Below are 18,847 nucleotides of genomic sequence, written 5' to 3'. Positions count from 1 at the left end.
ACAAGCAATTGACAAAACATGATTTAATAGAACACTTATAATTTTTCATTGTTCTTTGCTTCTGTTTGAAATGTTAAAGAATTATTTCGTTTATATGGTAACAAGTTAATGATAGATGTCAAAAGCTAGTTAAAAATTGAAAGACAATACTAAATTTAGTTGAAAATTTCAATACATAAAATAATGGTTATAATTTTAGGTTTGTGAATATGCAATAGAAGTGACCAATGGGAACAATCCTTTACATGTAATACCAATGGCTAACAGATTAGCATTACTACAGACGTGGGTGGCTGCCAAACAGATGGCACAGCAACAAATAGCTAAAACATTTGGTGCTGACGATGAACCATACACTGAAGGTCAGAGACAGATGACTAGGGCTATCGTAGCTGTAGAAATGTTACATCTCAGTAGGAATGGTATACTGGAGTTTAAAGACACACCACCAGTAGCTGAGGTACTAGTTCTACATTCTTGGTATAAAGAATTCCCCTTTACTCCCTTATTAGCTCACCCGTCTGTCGTCGTTAACTTTTACAAAAATCTTCTCCTCTGAAACTACTTGACCAAATTAAACCAAACTTGGCCACAATCATCATTTGGGTATATAGTTTAAAAAATGTGTCTGGTGACCCGGCCAACCAACCAAGATGGCCACTATGGCTAAAAATAGAACATAGGGGTAAAATTTAGATTTTGGCTTATATCTCTGAAACCAAAGCATTTGGAGCAAATCTGATATGGGGTAAATTTGTTTATCAGGTCAAGATACCTGCCCTGAAATTTTCAGATGAATAGGACAACCTGTTGTTGGGTTGCTGCCCCTAAATTGGTAATTTTAAGGAAATTTTGCCGTTTTTTGGTTATTATCTTGAATATTATTATAGATATAAATAGACTGTAAACACCAATAATGTTCAGCAAAGTAAGATCTACAAATAGGTCATCATGACCAAAATGGTCAGTTGACCCCTTAAGGAGTGATTGCCCTTTATAAACAATTTTTAACAATTTTTTTCTAAATATTTGTAATCTTTTACAGAAATCTTCTACTCTGAAGCTACTAAGAAAAATTTAACCAAACTTGTTCACAATCATCATTGGGGTATCTAGTTTAAAAAATGTGTCCGATGACCCCAACCGTGAACCAAGATGGCCGACATGGCTAAAAGTAGTACATAGGGTAAAATGCAGTTTTTGGCTCATATCTCTGAAACCAAAGCATTTAGAGAAAATCTGCTCTGGATAAATTGTTCATTAGGTCAAGATCTATCTACCCTTAGATTACAGACAAATCGGTCCTATTGTTGTTGGGCTGTGGCCCTGAATTGGTAATTTTAAGAAAATTTGGCAGCTTTTGGTTATTATCTTGGCTATTATCATAGATAGAGATAAACTGTAAACAGCAATAATGTACAGCAAAGTAAGAGCTACAAATTAAATTAGTCAACTTGACCAAAGTTGTTAATTGGCCCCTTAATGAGTGATTGTCCTTTATAGTCAATTTTTAACAATTTTTAACAATTTTGTAAATTTTTGTAAATTTTTACAAAATATTTTCTACTGTCACTTCTGGGCCAATTTCATAATAGATAGAGATAATTATAAGCAGCAAGACTGTTCAATAAAGTAAGATCTACAAACACATCACCAACACCAAAACACAATTTTGTCATGAATCCATCTGTGTCCACTATAAATCCTTGCAAAATTTTTATCTGTTGTCAATTTTCAGCTATAATCAAGGTTAACCTTAATACATTGTCAGTATTAAGTTTAAATTGCTTTTGTTGCCTATTTCAGATAGCCTCCATGATAGAAGAATGTAAATGGGCAGACAAGTTTGTAGAACTGCAGTTATGGGCAAGGTTGACCTACCTATCATATCTACAGAAGAACCACACCCTTGTTATGAGATGCAGTAAAAATGCCCTGAGATTTGCTGTGACAGGGACCCAGTCTAAAGGCAAAAAAATTGAAGCGTAAGTTGTATTTGACTTTTATGCAATAACTTGTTCAGATTACAGTTGAGATATGAATAAAGAGAATTTGTGGTGCACATCAACAATGATCAATGAGACAACAACTAAATGACATAAAGGAACAAACAGATATCTAAAGGTCAACCTACAGTTTTTAACAATAGCCTATGTAGTATGTCCAGCTCTAGATCTCATACCACAATGTCATAAACAGTAGAGACATATGATCTTTTGCAATGACTCCTATATCATCTTGCTAAGAACTTCATAAGGGGGCCTCCATGGCTGATTGAGTGGTCTAAGATACTACTGTTATCACTAGCCAGTCAACACTAAGGTTGTGAGTTCATACTCTGCTCGTGCTGGTGCACTTGACTCCAATCTTTATTGACTAGGATTGTCACTTTTCCTATCAAAGGTTTGTGGTTTTCTTCAGGCACTCCTGCTTTCTCCACCAATAAAAACTGGCCTCTACCTAATAGATCCAAACGTTGCTTAAAAAGGGTGAAAATCAAATCATAGGGGAAAAATGGGATTACAGTTCAAAAGAGGAAGTTAAAGTTATCCACAAATTTCATCTCACATCTGCTGTCAGTAATTTTTCAATATACTTAACAATCATGTTTCGCACTTTTCATGAAGCTTATTTGCGAGGTAAACTTATGGTGTTTTTTTCATGCAAATTATTCAAAATATAATTTATTAATTTTATTTCATATATGACACAGTCACAGATATTTGGTAGAACAGGAAATGTTATCCTATGCCAGTGGAATTCTGGGACAGAGTTTGATGGACAATATGGCTGGCAAGAATGCTATCAGAAGAGAGGCAATGGAAGCATTCCTTAACAGTGCCAGGTATAAGTTCTATATAACATCTGATGTTCGGCAAAGGCTGACCGAAAAAGAAAGTGCAAAATGTCATTTTTTTATTGTCCTGCATGCAACAAAAGTTATATTATAATTCGATATAATGTGATGATCTCCATATTGATAAAGGTTCAGATTGTATTAATTAGGAATTTATAATTAGATCATTCTTACTTTTCTTACTGATTGGTTAGAAACAGTCCTTGCATCCATTTTTTTTTAAAGAAAATGTTTTAGGACTCTATTTCACAGGGCTTCCTTTGTAACCGTTATATACAACATGATGGATTAGATTTAAATTTTATATGCTTTTAAAACATGTAAACATCATTTGTAATTGATCAAAATAAAAAAAAAAAAAGAATTATAATGTAAATGATGTGAATAAATTAACTATTATACAAGGAATCAAATATGAATAAGATTGTAATGAGATTGGTCAAATATTAGTTGAATGCTTGTCTTGTTTTGATCTGTCATATTTTTAAAATGATGACCACTGGTCAGTTTGCTTGTATAGAGATTTAATATTGGTTAAATATATATTTATAAGTTGAAATGTTGATACAGAAGGTAGTACAAGGACAGCAGACATGCATTTTATGAATAACAGTGTTTTTTTATTATCCTAGAAAAATATTAATGATTGTGCAATACTGTTCACAATGATTCCTTCCTACCTACACAAACTTTGGAATTTCCATCCAATCAAAAGTGGTATTTGATGTAATATTGTATTTATGTACCATTAGACAGTCAGATTATGCCATTGCTTATACATAGAGATTTGACAACTGTTTGTTTATTTTATAGATATGCCAGGAATGCAGATAATTATGAAATGGTGATGACAGCAGCCCGACATTATTGGAATGCATGTGTACCACTGGTCAGTCAGCCTATTGAGAGAGAACTACTGAGAGAACCCATTAAAATGATCTTGCAATGTATAACAGCCACTGCTGAGAAAATCAAAAAGAAAGAGGTAATTTAATAGTTGTCTTCTTACATACAGATATTTGATTTAGTTATAAAAAGGTGTTCTTATTATTGCGAGATTCACAGAGTCTTTATTCACATTAATAAAAACCTAATAATTTCTGAATTGACTTTAAATTTTGATTAATGATGGAAATGTTGTTTTTTTTTTTTTAGGAAAAGCAAGAGGGAGAGGGAGAAGAGAATGAGGAAACAACAAAAGAAGTAGCTGTACCACAGAAATCTACTATTGGTAGTCCTGAAGATGATCTAACTCTCAGGGCATCAATGTATGGGGTTCTATTCCAGTCATTTGCTGACAAGGTAAGTCCTATTGGTAGTCCTGAAGATGATCCAACTCTCAGGGCATCAATGTATGGGGTTCTATTCCAGTCATTTACTGACAAGGTAAGTCCTATTGGTAGTCCTGAAGATGATCTAACTCTCAGGGCATCAATGTATGGGGTTCTATTCCAGTCATTTGCTGACAAGGTAAATCCTATTGGTAGTCCTGAAGATGATCTAACTCTCAGGGCATCAATGTATGGGGTTCTATTCCAGTCATTTGCTGACAAGGTAAGTCTTATTGGTCTCCGTAGATAATACTGATAAGTAGTCCAAAGAGTAAAGGGTCTTTATAGTTAGTCCTGAAGATGATCTAACTCTCAGGGCATCAATGTATGGTGTGCTATTCCAGTCATTTGCTGACAAGGTAAGTCCTATTGGTCTCCGTAGATAATGCTGATAAGTAGTCCAAAGGGTCTTTATAGTTAGTCTTAAAAATGATTTCGATCTTAAGGGCATACGATTAAGTTTTGATCCCGTATTTACATTTTGATAAAAAATTTCCATATAGACTATTTTTACCTGATTAAATCAAATATATAATAAAAAATATACCTTCATGTGCTACTTTTTGAGTAAAATTAGGTTGAAATTTTGTATATTTGCTCAAAATTCGGATTTGTGGCCATATTTTCTCTTTCCAAAGAAAGACATAACTTTTTTGTTTAAAAGATAAACACAAATTGTTTTTTGTTAAATTATTTGTAATTTCTGTATTTTATAATTATCCTAAAAATTTCTACAATTTTTATTTAGAAATAACTCATATTTATCAAATGTTCATGAATGTAGAAAAAAACATCTTTTTTTGCTGTATATTTATCAAATTAAAAAAAATTGCGCTATTTACTTCTTCATGAAAATTGGCACATATCATCTTCTCGCGTAATCAAACCTAATGGATTATAAAAAAGAGGGGTCCATGAACTCGTTTTCAAGTTAAATACGTTTGAATGAAAAAAATCAGTCGAAAACTGAATCTTTTCTCGATAAGTCATAGTTTGACGTTGTGAAAATAACAATTTACGTTAGCAACATCGTTACCTCCCCTGTAACTGTATCGTATGCCCTTAATATATGGTTTCTTTTTTAGTTATTTGATAATAAGGTAAGTCTTTCTGGTCTGTAACGACCCAGTGATTGGTTAGAAAAGAGTTGATGCTGCTATATAAAAATAAAGAGTGATAGTATGCCAATGAGACTTCTTTTTATTAAAGACCAGGTGAAAATAAATGTGAACAATAAAAAGGAACTGTTTGGCCTTTAACAATGAGCAATCTATAGTAATTTCTGCAGATGATTACGACTTCAATTTACATTGATACAGGTCTTTGGACTTTTCTTTTTTTCTTAAAGACTGATGTAACTAATTGTAGGGTGTTCTGTATGAAAATATGAAGATATGGTATTATTGCCAATGAGGCAACTATCTATAATGACCAAAGTACAAAAAATGAGCAAAAATACATGTCATTTTATCAATCTTTTAATGCAATATTGAAAAAAAAAAAGATGAACTGGTTAAAAATAACGTATACTATATATTTTCATTGCAGAAACAATGGGAGGAGGGATTGAGAACTATGGACCAGGCCATTAATGACATGCCAAGGACTAAACATAGATTGTAAGTACTGTAGAGAGAGAGTAAATGATTATATTTCTATTGAGAACTATGGACCAGGCCATTAATGACATGCCAAGGACTAAACATAGATTGTAAGTACTGTAGAGAGAGAGTTCAGATGAGTATATTACTACTGAGAATCTTGACAAGACTATATAGAGGACAAAATTAAGGTTTCTATTGCTGTAGTTTTTGTTTTGTTTATAGATACAATTTTTTTTTTCTAGGTTGATATTCAAACACAGAGTAATGACTAAAGCCAAACTGGGAAGAAGTGTTAATATGGATATCCAGAAATTCAAGGTATTTTTTATTAATATTATAAACAGATATGTTTTAGAATTAAGGCTGATTAGGTAAAGAATACAGGATTCTGAAAGTTTGCTGTTTGAGATGTGATTGTGATTTTAAACAAAGCATGGTTTGACTATTTTCTTCAACTTTATGTATGATACATTTCTTCTTGTTTGTATTTTCAACATAACTAGCTTGTTCTGTCAATGTATTTTTTAAGCATTTGGTATGACAAAATATTATTATTGACTTTAAACAATACAGTTTATCAGTATAATATGCATAAATTTACAATTTACAAGTTGTATAGCATTAACAAACACATAAATAATACACGTGAGAAATATCAGTCACATATTATACAGTTTGTGAGTTTCAGACTACATATAATATACATGTGTCTTAAATATTATTCCTGCACTTAAATGCATAGAGTAAGTACTTTCCTAAATTACAGAGTTCCTTAGTGTTTTCAACAGAAAGTAATTGTACTAATTTGTAAGTTGACGGTCTAGTCGAATAATATTTCTTGATAAACTTCTTACGTATATCACTATAATTTGTACATTGTAAAATAAAATGAAATTCATCCTCAACTACATTTATATCATGCATAATACACATTCTACTATTTTTACTTATTCCATAAAAACGTCCAATTTCAATGCATAGATTGTGCAAGTACTTGATTGCTTTATTAAGCTAATGGGTAATATTTAGAACTGTATAATCAGAACAGACACATTAGAAGAAATTGATGACATTATATTATCAGATTTACATCTAGTTTTTCTTTGACATAACAATGGCTTTTATAATTTAATTCTATCAGTAGTATTACCATAGATATTTTATTTATTCATATTTAGCTTCATGGAACAAAAGTGAGACAACATAATTTTCAACATATTATTTTTCAGTTAAAGTTGTTTTCAGGCATAAATTTTATATGAGTCTGTTTAAGGGATTATTTCTCACATTAGCAGATGCTTTAAGAATATTTTACATCTATCTAATAGAATTTATGCCTTTCTGGGTTCCTTTTATTTATTTCTGTAACAGTTACATAGTTAAGTCATTTTGTTCTCAAATATTCATTTAGAAATTATTTTTTTTAAAATTTGGCATGTATTTATTGTTGTATAGTTTATTTTAATAAATTGTTATACAGTTTGCTGTTTAGTGTGAAAGGGATTTATCAGGCATTTCAGATCTGAAATAGAAATAAGGTTGTTTATGATCTCCACTCGAAATTTTTCCGTTCTACTAAAAAAAAATCACTTTGAAATACCATAATTATCTTCATAGAAAAATTTGGTTATATAGGTTTTTCTAAATTCTGAATGTTTTATAGTATATTAGTCCTTTGTGCACTTTCGAAAAATAAAATATGTAAAAATGTGCATGAATATACCAAAGTTAATCTACCAACGGTTAACTTAAAGTGCAAGGCAAGCTGCAAATATTTTTGCAATCATGACGGGAATTTGATGAACTACCTGGGAAATAAATTCCTACTTTATAAAACATGTTATTTTGTTTAATTTTTATAAAGGATGGATTGAAACATGTCAATAAGGTTTGATAATTGTAATTTAGATAAAAAAGGTAGAAAATCTACACACAGAATTTTGTTTCATTGCTGGATAGATTACATATATCTTGTGATAAAAATTTGAAAAATATATCACTTTCAAATATGAATTTTTTAAATAAAATCATTAAAATATTTTATTTCTGTGAAAAAAAACTTTTCAAGAGTGAAACAGAATTTGTGTGTAGTTGACACATGTGAAAGCTTATTACAGTCAAACTTGCTGTTCCTCAACATTTTACTGGAATCCAATAACTTTTGAACACTGAAAGGTTCTGTGAATTGCAGAAAATTCATACAGATATCAAACAAACTTTTATATGTATCAAATTCCAAAATAAAAATTGAATGATTCCAAAACTTTCAAAATAAAGAAACAAATCATAATTGGTGTGAATTTCCATGTACATATGTATCCCAGTATCAGACTATCAGCAGATTTGACTGTTACCCAGGTGTAAGTTTGTTATTTTCTATTTCACGCTGATAGGACCAGGTAATGTGTTTTATTACCCAAACATCTGCATGACATTGATTAGAATGTATAGTCATCAAATTGTTTTAGTATAGATATAAAATGTGTGCAGTGACACAAATTAGCAGAATGAATTATTACACATCATGTAGCTTATGTTGTCTGTAATTGTCTTGAATGTGATTCCATTCCTCTTAGAGAGTGAACAAGGCTTAGTAGGGTTTGTAAAGTGCAGAAAATGAATCAGCACAAGCAATTAAAAGCATTGAAATTAAGAAATGAAATGAAAAGAAACAAAACAATAAAAAGATAATTATGATGAAAAACTGATAAAAGTTATTACTTATATAATTGATAAATCAAAAATCATGAATTACTGGAAAATAGGACGAAAGAAGTATGTATATTTCTTATAAATATCAAAATGTTGTGATATATAGCAATACAGATTGCTTTTAAACTGATTTCAGTAACTTTACTTTTTGAATCTTTTTTGTTGATAAACAATGAAGAATACAAAATTGGTTAAAGCTGCTATAAATGTCAATTTTGAAAGGCAGTGAGGAGTTTTCATCAGCTTCATAATAATCATATTTCTCTAGAAAAAATAACTTTGATATCTGACAAACTTCTCTGATCAATAAATCAACTTTGATTAGAATGTTAGATTGATAATAGTAAATATTTTTTTTTTACTGCACAGCTTTATATAATAATATATATAATCAGATGTATGTTGATTTATACTTATAATATTCCACAGAACAAAACCTAAATGCTTGTTGTTTTTATAGGATGAAAGTGAAGATTATGTGGCACACATGTGGAGAAGAGTGGCATTGAGTTCTAAAGAAACATTGGAACAACTTATATCATACCAAGCTGCCATTGAAGCTCTCAATGTAAGTTAAAGCTGAAGTAGTAAGGTTATTTTGTGCATTTAATCAATTTTTAAATCAAATTTTACTAAGTAATTTTTACCATCTCCCACTCCTCCTAAATTTTGTTTCTGGCAAAATGATGTTTTATGATTTTTTTAAATTTGTTTGAGAGTGAGAATCTGGCATTTCCATATCAGAGTAATGACAGCAGAAGTTTTACCTTCTTTTGCATACTTTACACAATACTTAGTTCTCCATCTGATGACACCTTGTATACCGGTAAAAGAAAAACAAAGAATATTGCTGATTTAACCATGAAACAAAATCATTACATGCACCTCAAAAAATTCTTCATTTCAATGTCACAGTGAGGCCTTCAACAGGAAGCAAACAAAACTATCACCTTTCTGCAAGTTTAAGGCAACCTCTAGTACTCTATATTTGATTTGTTTTTACAGAGCCCCAGTAATGAATGGTTGAAGGTTGACTTATTGATAGAGTTTGGACAGTGGTTGTACAGCAATGAGTTCCCACTACAGGATGCCATTGATCAAATAGAATGGGCTGTTGATGTTATTCTTAATATGAAAACAGAAACAGATCTAAAGAAAGAACAAGGTAGAAAACTCTACATAGATATTTCTTGCTAGAGTATAATGTTATATGTATTTTTTGTTGGGTTTTGTTATAGATGGAAAGCATAAATTTTAATTATAGTTCTTGTTGTTACTTGAAACCAAAATTTATGGGAGACACATTTTCTGAGATTAAAATAATGGATTTACTGTCTATAGCCTTCATGTTTTTTTGGCAATCTGTATTTGAATTTTGAAACTGAGTGTAAGCCATAGTATATTAATTTTTGAGTTGAATATATGGAAATCAATTTTATTTTGTTAATTGATTGGAAGATATAAATGTTGCCAAAAATGCAACCTTTTGTCATGTGTGTGCATGTTTCCATCTATCAGAACGAAATATTTGCATGGTAATATTCCATAACCACTTTTTGTGCATGTTTTTTTTAAAAAGATTAAAAAGATAGCATGATTTCATAGTGCTAGTAGGTTTCCGTTATAGTTTCTGAAAATGTTCGATTTTCATGGTTGCATTTAAGAAGTGCACTGCAAGATAATAACCGATTTTAAGACTAACTCCATTTTCTATTTCAAGAGGACATATATGAATTTTGAAAATTTCACTGCAGTTTTTCTAGTAAATACAGGGTAGCAATTAAAAATGTGGCTTTTAATCTCCCTTGTATTCCATTAAAATATTGATAAATAGATGCAACCCTGACTTTTTTCCAGTTTCAGAAGTTTTGTACTACATTTATTAACATTTGTTATGTTTAATACTATGACTTTATGTGACATATACATTTATATATGTAATATTTACCTCACAGGAAAATCAGCTGGTGCAGACAGGAGAAAAGGTATACACACACGCACACACATACATACTGTAGTTGCACTTGCCCACTAGATCTCTATACTTCTTAAATCACTTTATTAGCTGGAAACACCACATCACTTTTTTTTCCAATTTTGATCTTATCTGTGATGAAATGGATGGCAAGACAGAGATGTTGCATTTCTTTTGTTGATAGCATCATGCACAAATAATTCCTATGATTACATTTGCAATCCATCAAATATTTTTTCTCCTACAATTTGGCACTACATATCTGAGGGTATAAGTTACTTTTTTTATTTTTAGTTGGTGATTTATTTAGCAGATCAGTGAAATTATTATATTTTCACATATTTATTGAAACAAAAGTAATTTCCAGTGAATTTGTAGTGCATGTTTACATGTTATACTAGACACATCTTTTAGCCTGTCCGAACATTTTTAACCAAAATATAAAAATCTATATACAGTAGTCTTTACTCTTATAGGTAGCTATAGTTGTATAGATTACTACCCTTACCATAAAAAGATAGCTACTTTCCATGCTGAACTTATTTTGTTTCAAATTTACAGTATTATTGATATATTAGTCAAGAGGTCAACATTCAGTAAAAGTAGATCAGTTTGACCTATTTTTGAAGAAAGCATTAGATTTAATACCCACAAAATAAATGAATCCACAGTATTTATATTTTTTATTTGTAGTACATGTATAAGAAATACATTTCTGCTTGCTTTTCTTTTATCATGCCATGCAAAGTTTGATCAATTATAAAAAATAAATAAATCAAATGAAAGGTTTATTTATCTTTAATTTGTTTTTAAAGTTTTTAACAAGAATGCTTATCAGTGTGTGTTTTGTACTTCCTTCTGTGATTTTTCTTAGCTATTTAAAGCAAGATTTTACAAGCTGATTTTATTTGAACTTCTAAGAGTTTCAATAAAAATTTGCAATTTTGCGAAGAAATCCTTGCAGTTTGCAGTTCAGCTACAATTTGAAGATTTTACTTGATTTGAAAATTTTATTATAGTTCTCGTTCATGAGGTTTTGCATTTAATTTGATTAAGTGAAATCTTGCATCAATATGCAAGCATTGACAATTTATATATTTATATACCTAAATAGTAACTTCAGGTATAAAATAACTTTTAGCAATAGCATATCCGAAGAACTTATTTATGAACTGTTGTTTTTTTCTTCATATCTTTAGGAATGGGTAAAATGAAAGGTGAATATTGTGTTGTATACAGTATTTATATTCATTATATGGACTTGAACCCTACTTCTCACAATATCCTCAAAATGTAAACCTTTTCACTTCAAAGTTTGATCATGCTTCTACAAAAGTCAAAGGTCAAAGAAGTATGTTGCTTTATTTTCGAATAATTTTTTGATATTTGATGCCTCAGCTTAGAGAAGAGGGGAGTTGGGTATTTTTATTGTTTTGTCCATTGATTGACCTCACTTTGTATCTGTCAATCCTAACCCTCAGTAACTAATGGATTTGTGCACCATGAGTATTTTAAATCAAAACATGCACTTGTCGTATCTACAGTAAATATTATATATAGTATTGCACTTTCAAAAGTATTTTATAAACACAAACACAAATCCCTACCTAGAACTATTTTTGGGTGTTGGTATATTATGACATATGTTGAATAATGAAATATTGTGTTTTATACATACAGTTAAATTTTGTGCATTATGGTGTATTCATAGTTATTTTCAAGAAATATATTCCAACATAAACAAAATATGTTTTAACTGAGACAATCTTGTATGTAAATTGTAATATTTTTTCTGAAGAGAGTTTTCTATATTATCTTTCAGAAAAGAGTGTAGTATTTGGTAATGATTGTTTATATGTCGCTTGAGTGTAGAGTTGTTTTTGTCAAACAAAAATCATCTTTGTTCAAAATCTAGGGCTATTTAAAAAAAAAATGCCTTATGTTCAAGTGAAGATGCATAATGTGTTACAATGTAATCATTCACATTTTTTTTCATGTTACTCAATCATATCTAAGTTTGATATTTTGATAAATTAATATTGGATTAAAGACAAAATAAGACATTAATTCATAATATTAGATGAAGTTTTCCGTCTTGTGTAACTGAATACTTTAATCATGCTAAAAACAAATGTCAAAATGTGTGATGAGTTAGAAAGGATCATTGCTACAGTATGTCAGAGTTGTTTACCATTCATTATAAAGTGTTGCAAGACTGTGTTGATGTTTGAACTTTAAAAATGCAGCATATTTATCAGGATTCATTTTTGACTTTCTTGTGATATTGTGATATTTTCGAATAACTGCATGCCAGCTTTTTGTTCATTGCAGCATAAAGTTTCATGAATTCATAGAGTATAAAGGGCAATTGGTTGTTAAAAAGCAACCAAAAAGGTGTTGTCATTTTGCTTCTTTTTTTTTTTTTAAATATAATTATCATGTGATTCTATGGATTATATAAAAAAAAAAAAATGATATAGATTTAATTAGAACATTTTCAATCTATAAATAGCATCCCATTGCTTTTGCTGGAGCTGGTAGAGATGAGATTATTCTTAGCCTTTTCAATATATGTGCACAATCGGTGTTGATATACAAAATTTAAGATATATTTTACATTTATTATAAGAGATCAATTATTTACAATATTCAGCGTAATGCTAGCCTATAGCAAATGGTACTGATTTAACTAATAAATCGTAAAGAGACATGGAAAGGTTGTTAAGTATTATGACTCAAAGTCTTGTGTATATTTTGCATATATTTTGTAAGATGTGAAATAAAAAAAAAAAGACTTTCAAATTACTGACAATTAAAGAGAATTGTACTTGAATTTTTCAGGTAAGAAAGGCGATAAAGGAAAACCAAAAGGAAGGAGTTCTGCCAAGAGTCGTGGTGCTGCCACCCCAGTTCCTACCCAGGAGGAGGTTAAGAAAGTAGGAGATGGAACTGGCTCAGATACAAGGAGTATCACTAGTGATAGTGACAGTGAACTGAATCATGAGGGTATTATCCCAGTCACCAAACAGGCTATCATTGGTAAGGATAAAATTGAGACTGGGAATAAAATATGAATATCCAATGTTGATTATCGTCTTTTAGTGTGTATAGTACGCACTTTTTACCTTTAACCCAACTGTGTAATATACACAACTAAATACGGTAAAGAGTACTAAGGTCTTTAATTTAACTTCAAAACTGCCTGTGTATTTGCCTTCACCTTTGATTGATTTTTTTTACATAAATATGCATCTGTTTAAAATGTTTCAGGTGTTTTACCAGCTAACACAGCTTTGACCGTCAATGACCTTGAGGATGTCAGACAAATAGATAGTTTGATAAGGACACACATCTTACTAGCCGAGTTAGCTGGCCATGACTCTCCATGTTATAAAGATTATCTACTAATGGCTCAGACATACATACTTAGATTGTTACAGGTAAGATTAACAAGTATATACCTTACTGGCCAAGTTGATGAGACTGAGACATCCCTCAGATTTCAAATATGGTTGATGTTAGCAATTATAGCCACCATACAGCCTTTAACAATGAGAAAAACCAACACCACATCGTCAACTGTAAAACTTCATAACATAAAAAATGTGAACTAATGGCCTAATTTATAAAAAAAACATTTATTAAATTATTTGAAATTTGGCAGACATCAATCAAAAACATGAATGACCAGAAGATAGAACAAGACCAAACAGGACACTAGTTCTGTATTCTCTGAGTTTTATTGGTGAGCTAAGAGGATTTGCAATAATATTTTTTTATCACTTTTTATTATCTGTAGGTTACGGTTAGTCAGACAGGCCCAGTGATCAAAGAAATAGCCAAAAATCCTCCTGCCCAGGATCCCAAAGCTATGTCAGCTAAAGGCAAGAAAGGAGGTAAAGAGAAAGAGGCAGCTCCACCAAAGGAGAAACCTAAGAGGAAGGGACCTCTAGATATTTTACCATCAACAGTAGAGGAATGGTCTATATATGATATACCAGAAGAGGTAATAAACAAATATAAAACTGTTATCTCCATTATAAGGCAATAAAGGTGAACTGTTCAAACCAAAATTTCCTGGCACTGCAATTGTTTTATGTTGTTTCCAATGGCTCTGACTGTAAACCATCTACTTACAGACAGAGGTCTCCAAATAGTAGTATTACATGTTATATTGCAAAGAATAGTGTGTTTATTGCTGATTTTTTTTATAAAGTTTCCAATTTAAAGAGTCTATTTTAAACAGGCATTAGAACTGAGGACAGGGGACTCTTGATTTATTTATAAAATATATTTATATATCATATAGATAGATCATTTTGCTTTTTTGCTTTTTTTGTTTTCATGGTTTTGTTTGTTAAATGTATTTTGTGTATGTTTATATTATTTGTCACAAACTTCTTGTTCAGAGTTTATATGACAATAAATATTTGAATATTATCTAATACTTGAATGCAAGTTCAAGATGATATCTAGCCTTTACACAAGTTTAAATTCCTTATACATGTTGATGACATTTATTTATATGCGACTCTTACAGGAGTATAAAAAATAAATTATGAACAAAACTAAAGTTGTTTTACCATTTTTCCAGTTTTCACTGCAACTAAAGAAAACAAACATTAATACTACCATAAAACATATTTAAAGATATGATCCAAGCAAAAGATGACATGTTAGTTGAAACCAATTAAAACAAGGGAACTGTAGTAAATCATATATAAAGTTACACAATATAGTTCTGAAAAATTCTTTCAAGAACAAATGATCAGTTATTTAATGTGTTATTTTTGTAGGTAATGGAAGCATTTAATCATGATTTGATGAAGACCTCAGGAATTAATAATACTACTATTGTCAAACCTGTAAGTATAATGTCAGAAACGTTTTGCTTATTGTTGAAGGCTGTACAGGTAACCATAAATGTTAACTTCTACATCCTTTGGTTACATGTGCCACATCTTCTGATTTTTATATAGGCAATCTTTGTTAAAGATTGTTTAATATTCAATTTTTCAATATCTCTTTGGAAGACTTAGAAAATGTGATGGCTGTTATCAGTTTCATGAAATGTAACATTATATAAATAACACGTAGCTGAGAGGGTGATAGAGCAGATTGTTACCCGAGAAAACATTGTCAACCGTGGCAAAGCCAAGTTTGACAATGCTTTTTCAAGGATTACCAATTGCTCTATCACCCTCTCAGCTATGTGTTATTTAATTTATTATACTGAATGTCCTATCATTATTGCCTTTTACAGATGAATTTTATTTTTAAGTATTTTCTATGATGTCACGTACATAACTATGTTACGGCCAGGTATAGAAAAAACAACAAAAGTGATGCAAGGTGTTTTATTTTTTATATTTTGACATTCAAATAATAGAATCTGAGCCAAAATATAGAACTTAAGCATTGTTTTTAATAACTTGATGTAAATTCAATTCATTGTCCTTTAAATTATTGATTTTTGATTGGTCTAGACTAGAGGGTGACATTAAAAAAAAATGTCACCCGCTCAGCCATGTGATATAGTAAAATAACACCCTAGTATTAGCCAATCAAAATATGGCATAATAAAACTTTATGTTTAAATATTACTGATCTTTATTGAATCTTTCCAAGAAAAACCAATGACCTCTAATATTAGGGAATTGTTACAAGTTTTGATCCTGTTCATTATTTAGACTATATGTTTCATCTTTTATCTTTACAGATGTTGACAATGTACTACCTTGACCAGTTGTTAGTGAGACTAAGAGGTATAGGATACAACCATCTGACTTTCCCAATCTTAGTCACATGTGATATCCTATCCAGAAACCTCTTAAAGAATAATCCACTCTATGTGTTGGTCCACTCAAGGTATGGATACTATCACCTGCAATTCAAAACCCATTTACAAACAAATTGATACAATAATCAAGAGTTCCAAATGTAGTTTGAACAATTCTTTTTCAGTTATCAAGCTATACATGTGATATTGAATTTGTGGAATATTTTTTTTTAATTTAATAAAGAATTTTATATGCTTATTCACAATATATTTAAAAATGATAAGTATATTGCATCTGTCTAAATTTTCACGTTTACATGACATCTCAAATTGCCAATAACTAAAAAAGTTCTCATTGACATGTTCCTTCGCAAAATATTATTTTATAGTAATGAAGCAGAGTGAAGTATTTTTCATTAAATTAATTTGACTTTTACTGTTTCCAGGGCCAGTGAGATCTGTTTAGAGTTGAATCTTAAGAATGGTTATAGTTTCCATGAAAAGTTAGCAGGACCTGTATTACTGAATGAAGATGACCAAGCTCTGTAAGTTATTTGGACAATTAGTATGAACAAATATTAAGTTACAATTTCAAATAAAGTTATAATGGTTGATTTCAGACTTATGATAAAGTTTATCATTCTAAAGTATTAAGTGTAGAAACAATCTTTTTAAAATGATTTCCATGAAAGATTATTATAACCTGTATGATACCCTTGCACAAATTGGAAAAATGTCATAAAATATTCAGAACTTATTAAAGGAACAGCTGTTGTAGGAGTTTAGTATAACAATTTCAGTAGCTACTAGTATGATAAGAATCTATAGATATCACTGTTTATTTATAGATCTATAGATATCACTGTATATTTATAGATCTATAGATATCACTGTTTATTTATAGATCAAGAGATATCACTGTTTATTTATAGATCTATAGATATCACTGTTTATTTATAGATTGATAGATATCACTGTTTATTTATAGATTGATAGATATCACTGTTTATTTATAGATCAAGAGATATCACTGTTTATTTATAGATCAAGAGATATCACTGTTTATTTATAGATCAAGAGATATCACTGTTTATTTATAGATCAAGAGATGAAATAGCTTTATGGAAAGAGAAACAGATACAGGTAGCAAGGGAGGAAATGAGAGTGAAAGAATCTTTAGCTAGATTGAAAGAAGAGGCACACAATCAGAAGAAGACACCTCAGCCTAGAACTGCCCCATCAAGTGCTGCCGTTAGTAAGGTAAAACAAAATATTACCAGTTTTACACCTGGTTGACCCACAGTTTATTTTCTAAGAACACTTACTACTTGCAAATAGACAATATCATGTTGCAAACTTTCATGTTAGGGTAAGGGTTGAGTGCTCACAAACATGTGCAACACAGCCACATCCTTATGTGCCTGTCCCATGGTCATTTGAATTGTTTCATAGTTTTCATGTTGGCACCTTTGATAGCTAACTATATTGTATGGGTTTTTCCCATTGTTTAGGGCTGTAGAGTTGCCTATAATAACTTACATCAACTTCATTTGAACTTCAGTGCATAGTTGTCTAATTGGCAATCATACAACATCTCCTTATTTTTATATACGTTCAGTTTTAAGTATTGCCTGTAAGATTTGTGGATTAAATAGTGAAAAAGGGCTCCCAGAAGGACCGAGATTCTGTTAGTTAAAGTTTATATAACTTGTGAAGTGATTCAAACCATGTTTCCTAGTTGATATATCTGGAAGACCATAAGTAAATCCTGACAAAGATTTACCACTTTCATTCTGTTTATACCTCAGATGAATGTTATATGAAATATTATGTATGTATTAAACATTATGTATTTCAGGTTGAAGACCAAGTGATTGAATCCCATCTTGGCAAGGTATTGAGTATCATTACTTACAGAGAGGTATGGACAGACACGGCAGAACTACTTATCAGACAGGTAATTATAAAATACTAGTAATCGAAAAAAATCTTTCATTAAACAATTTGATTGAGATTTTTGTCATGGTCTATTGACTTTGAAACTTTTGCTTATGTTACATGTATTAGTTTGTGATTAGGTCAGTTTATATGGAACCACAAGTGGTAGGTCAATGATATTTGGTATGCAGTTGTATAAGCATTGGTATATCTCATTTCCATGGAGATAATTTGGCTCTGCTCCCTTAGTCATGGTCTATTGACTTTGAAATTTTTTCTAAGTTATCATGCATTAGTTTATGATTAGGTCAGTTCAAGGGGAACCACTAGTTGTAGGCCAATGTTAATTGGTAATCAGTTGTATAAGCATTGGCACATCTCATTTCCATGGAGAATATTTGGCCTCGCCCCTCAGTCACAGTCTAATGACTTTGAAACTTATCTTATTTTACATGTATTAGTTTGTGATTAGATCAGTTTAAGATGAACACCAATGTTTAGTCAATGATATTTGGTATGCAAATTTATTGGCATTTGCAAGTATTGTGTCCATGGAGATTATATAGCCCCACCCCCTCTTCATGGTTCATTGACTTTGAAACTTTTACATAGTTTACAAGTTAATGTTTGTATTTAGGTTTGGGAACGACT

The 18,847-nt window shown here is 30.6% G+C and overlaps 1 protein-coding gene across 4 annotated transcripts in view; it reads left to right on the top strand.

The window, feature by feature from the left end:
- The window catches only part of LOC143071630 (cilia- and flagella-associated protein 46-like), a 79,162-nt gene that overhangs the window by 30,997 nt on the left and 29,318 nt on the right, over window positions 1-18,847 (top strand). For 3 of the 4 annotated variants that reach the window (XM_076246046.1, XM_076246044.1, XM_076246043.1), the window contains 20 exons: window positions 200-460; window positions 1,807-1,985; window positions 2,714-2,845; window positions 3,671-3,842; window positions 4,013-4,159; window positions 5,737-5,807; window positions 6,035-6,110; window positions 7,657-7,680; window positions 8,965-9,072; window positions 9,510-9,669; window positions 10,460-10,489; window positions 11,679-11,696; window positions 13,321-13,518; window positions 13,750-13,919; window positions 14,279-14,485; window positions 15,276-15,344; window positions 16,199-16,347; window positions 16,705-16,803; window positions 17,359-17,518; window positions 18,117-18,215. In XM_076246046.1, coding sequence (XP_076102161.1) covers window positions 200-460; window positions 1,807-1,985; window positions 2,714-2,845; window positions 3,671-3,842; window positions 4,013-4,159; window positions 5,737-5,807; window positions 6,035-6,110; window positions 7,657-7,680; window positions 8,965-9,072; window positions 9,510-9,669; window positions 10,460-10,489; window positions 11,679-11,696; window positions 13,321-13,518; window positions 13,750-13,919; window positions 14,279-14,485; window positions 15,276-15,344; window positions 16,199-16,347; window positions 16,705-16,803; window positions 17,359-17,518; window positions 18,117-18,215 — 2,529 coding nt within the window. The remainder of the gene's footprint in view (window positions 1-199; window positions 461-1,806; window positions 1,986-2,713; window positions 2,846-3,670; window positions 3,843-4,012; window positions 4,160-5,736; window positions 5,808-6,034; window positions 6,111-7,656; window positions 7,681-8,964; window positions 9,073-9,509; window positions 9,670-10,459; window positions 10,490-11,678; window positions 11,697-13,320; window positions 13,519-13,749; window positions 13,920-14,278; window positions 14,486-15,275; window positions 15,345-16,198; window positions 16,348-16,704; window positions 16,804-17,358; window positions 17,519-18,116; window positions 18,216-18,847) is intronic. The other variant, XM_076246045.1, reaches the window with a different exon arrangement.

This window comes from Mytilus galloprovincialis, chromosome 4 (assembly GCF_965363235.1).
Source record: "Mytilus galloprovincialis chromosome 4, xbMytGall1.hap1.1, whole genome shotgun sequence".
Taxonomy (NCBI): Eukaryota; Metazoa; Mollusca; class Bivalvia; order Mytilida; family Mytilidae; genus Mytilus; species Mytilus galloprovincialis.
Note: the sequence above shows the minus strand (reverse complement) of the source record. Positions and strands in the feature narration are given on the sequence as shown.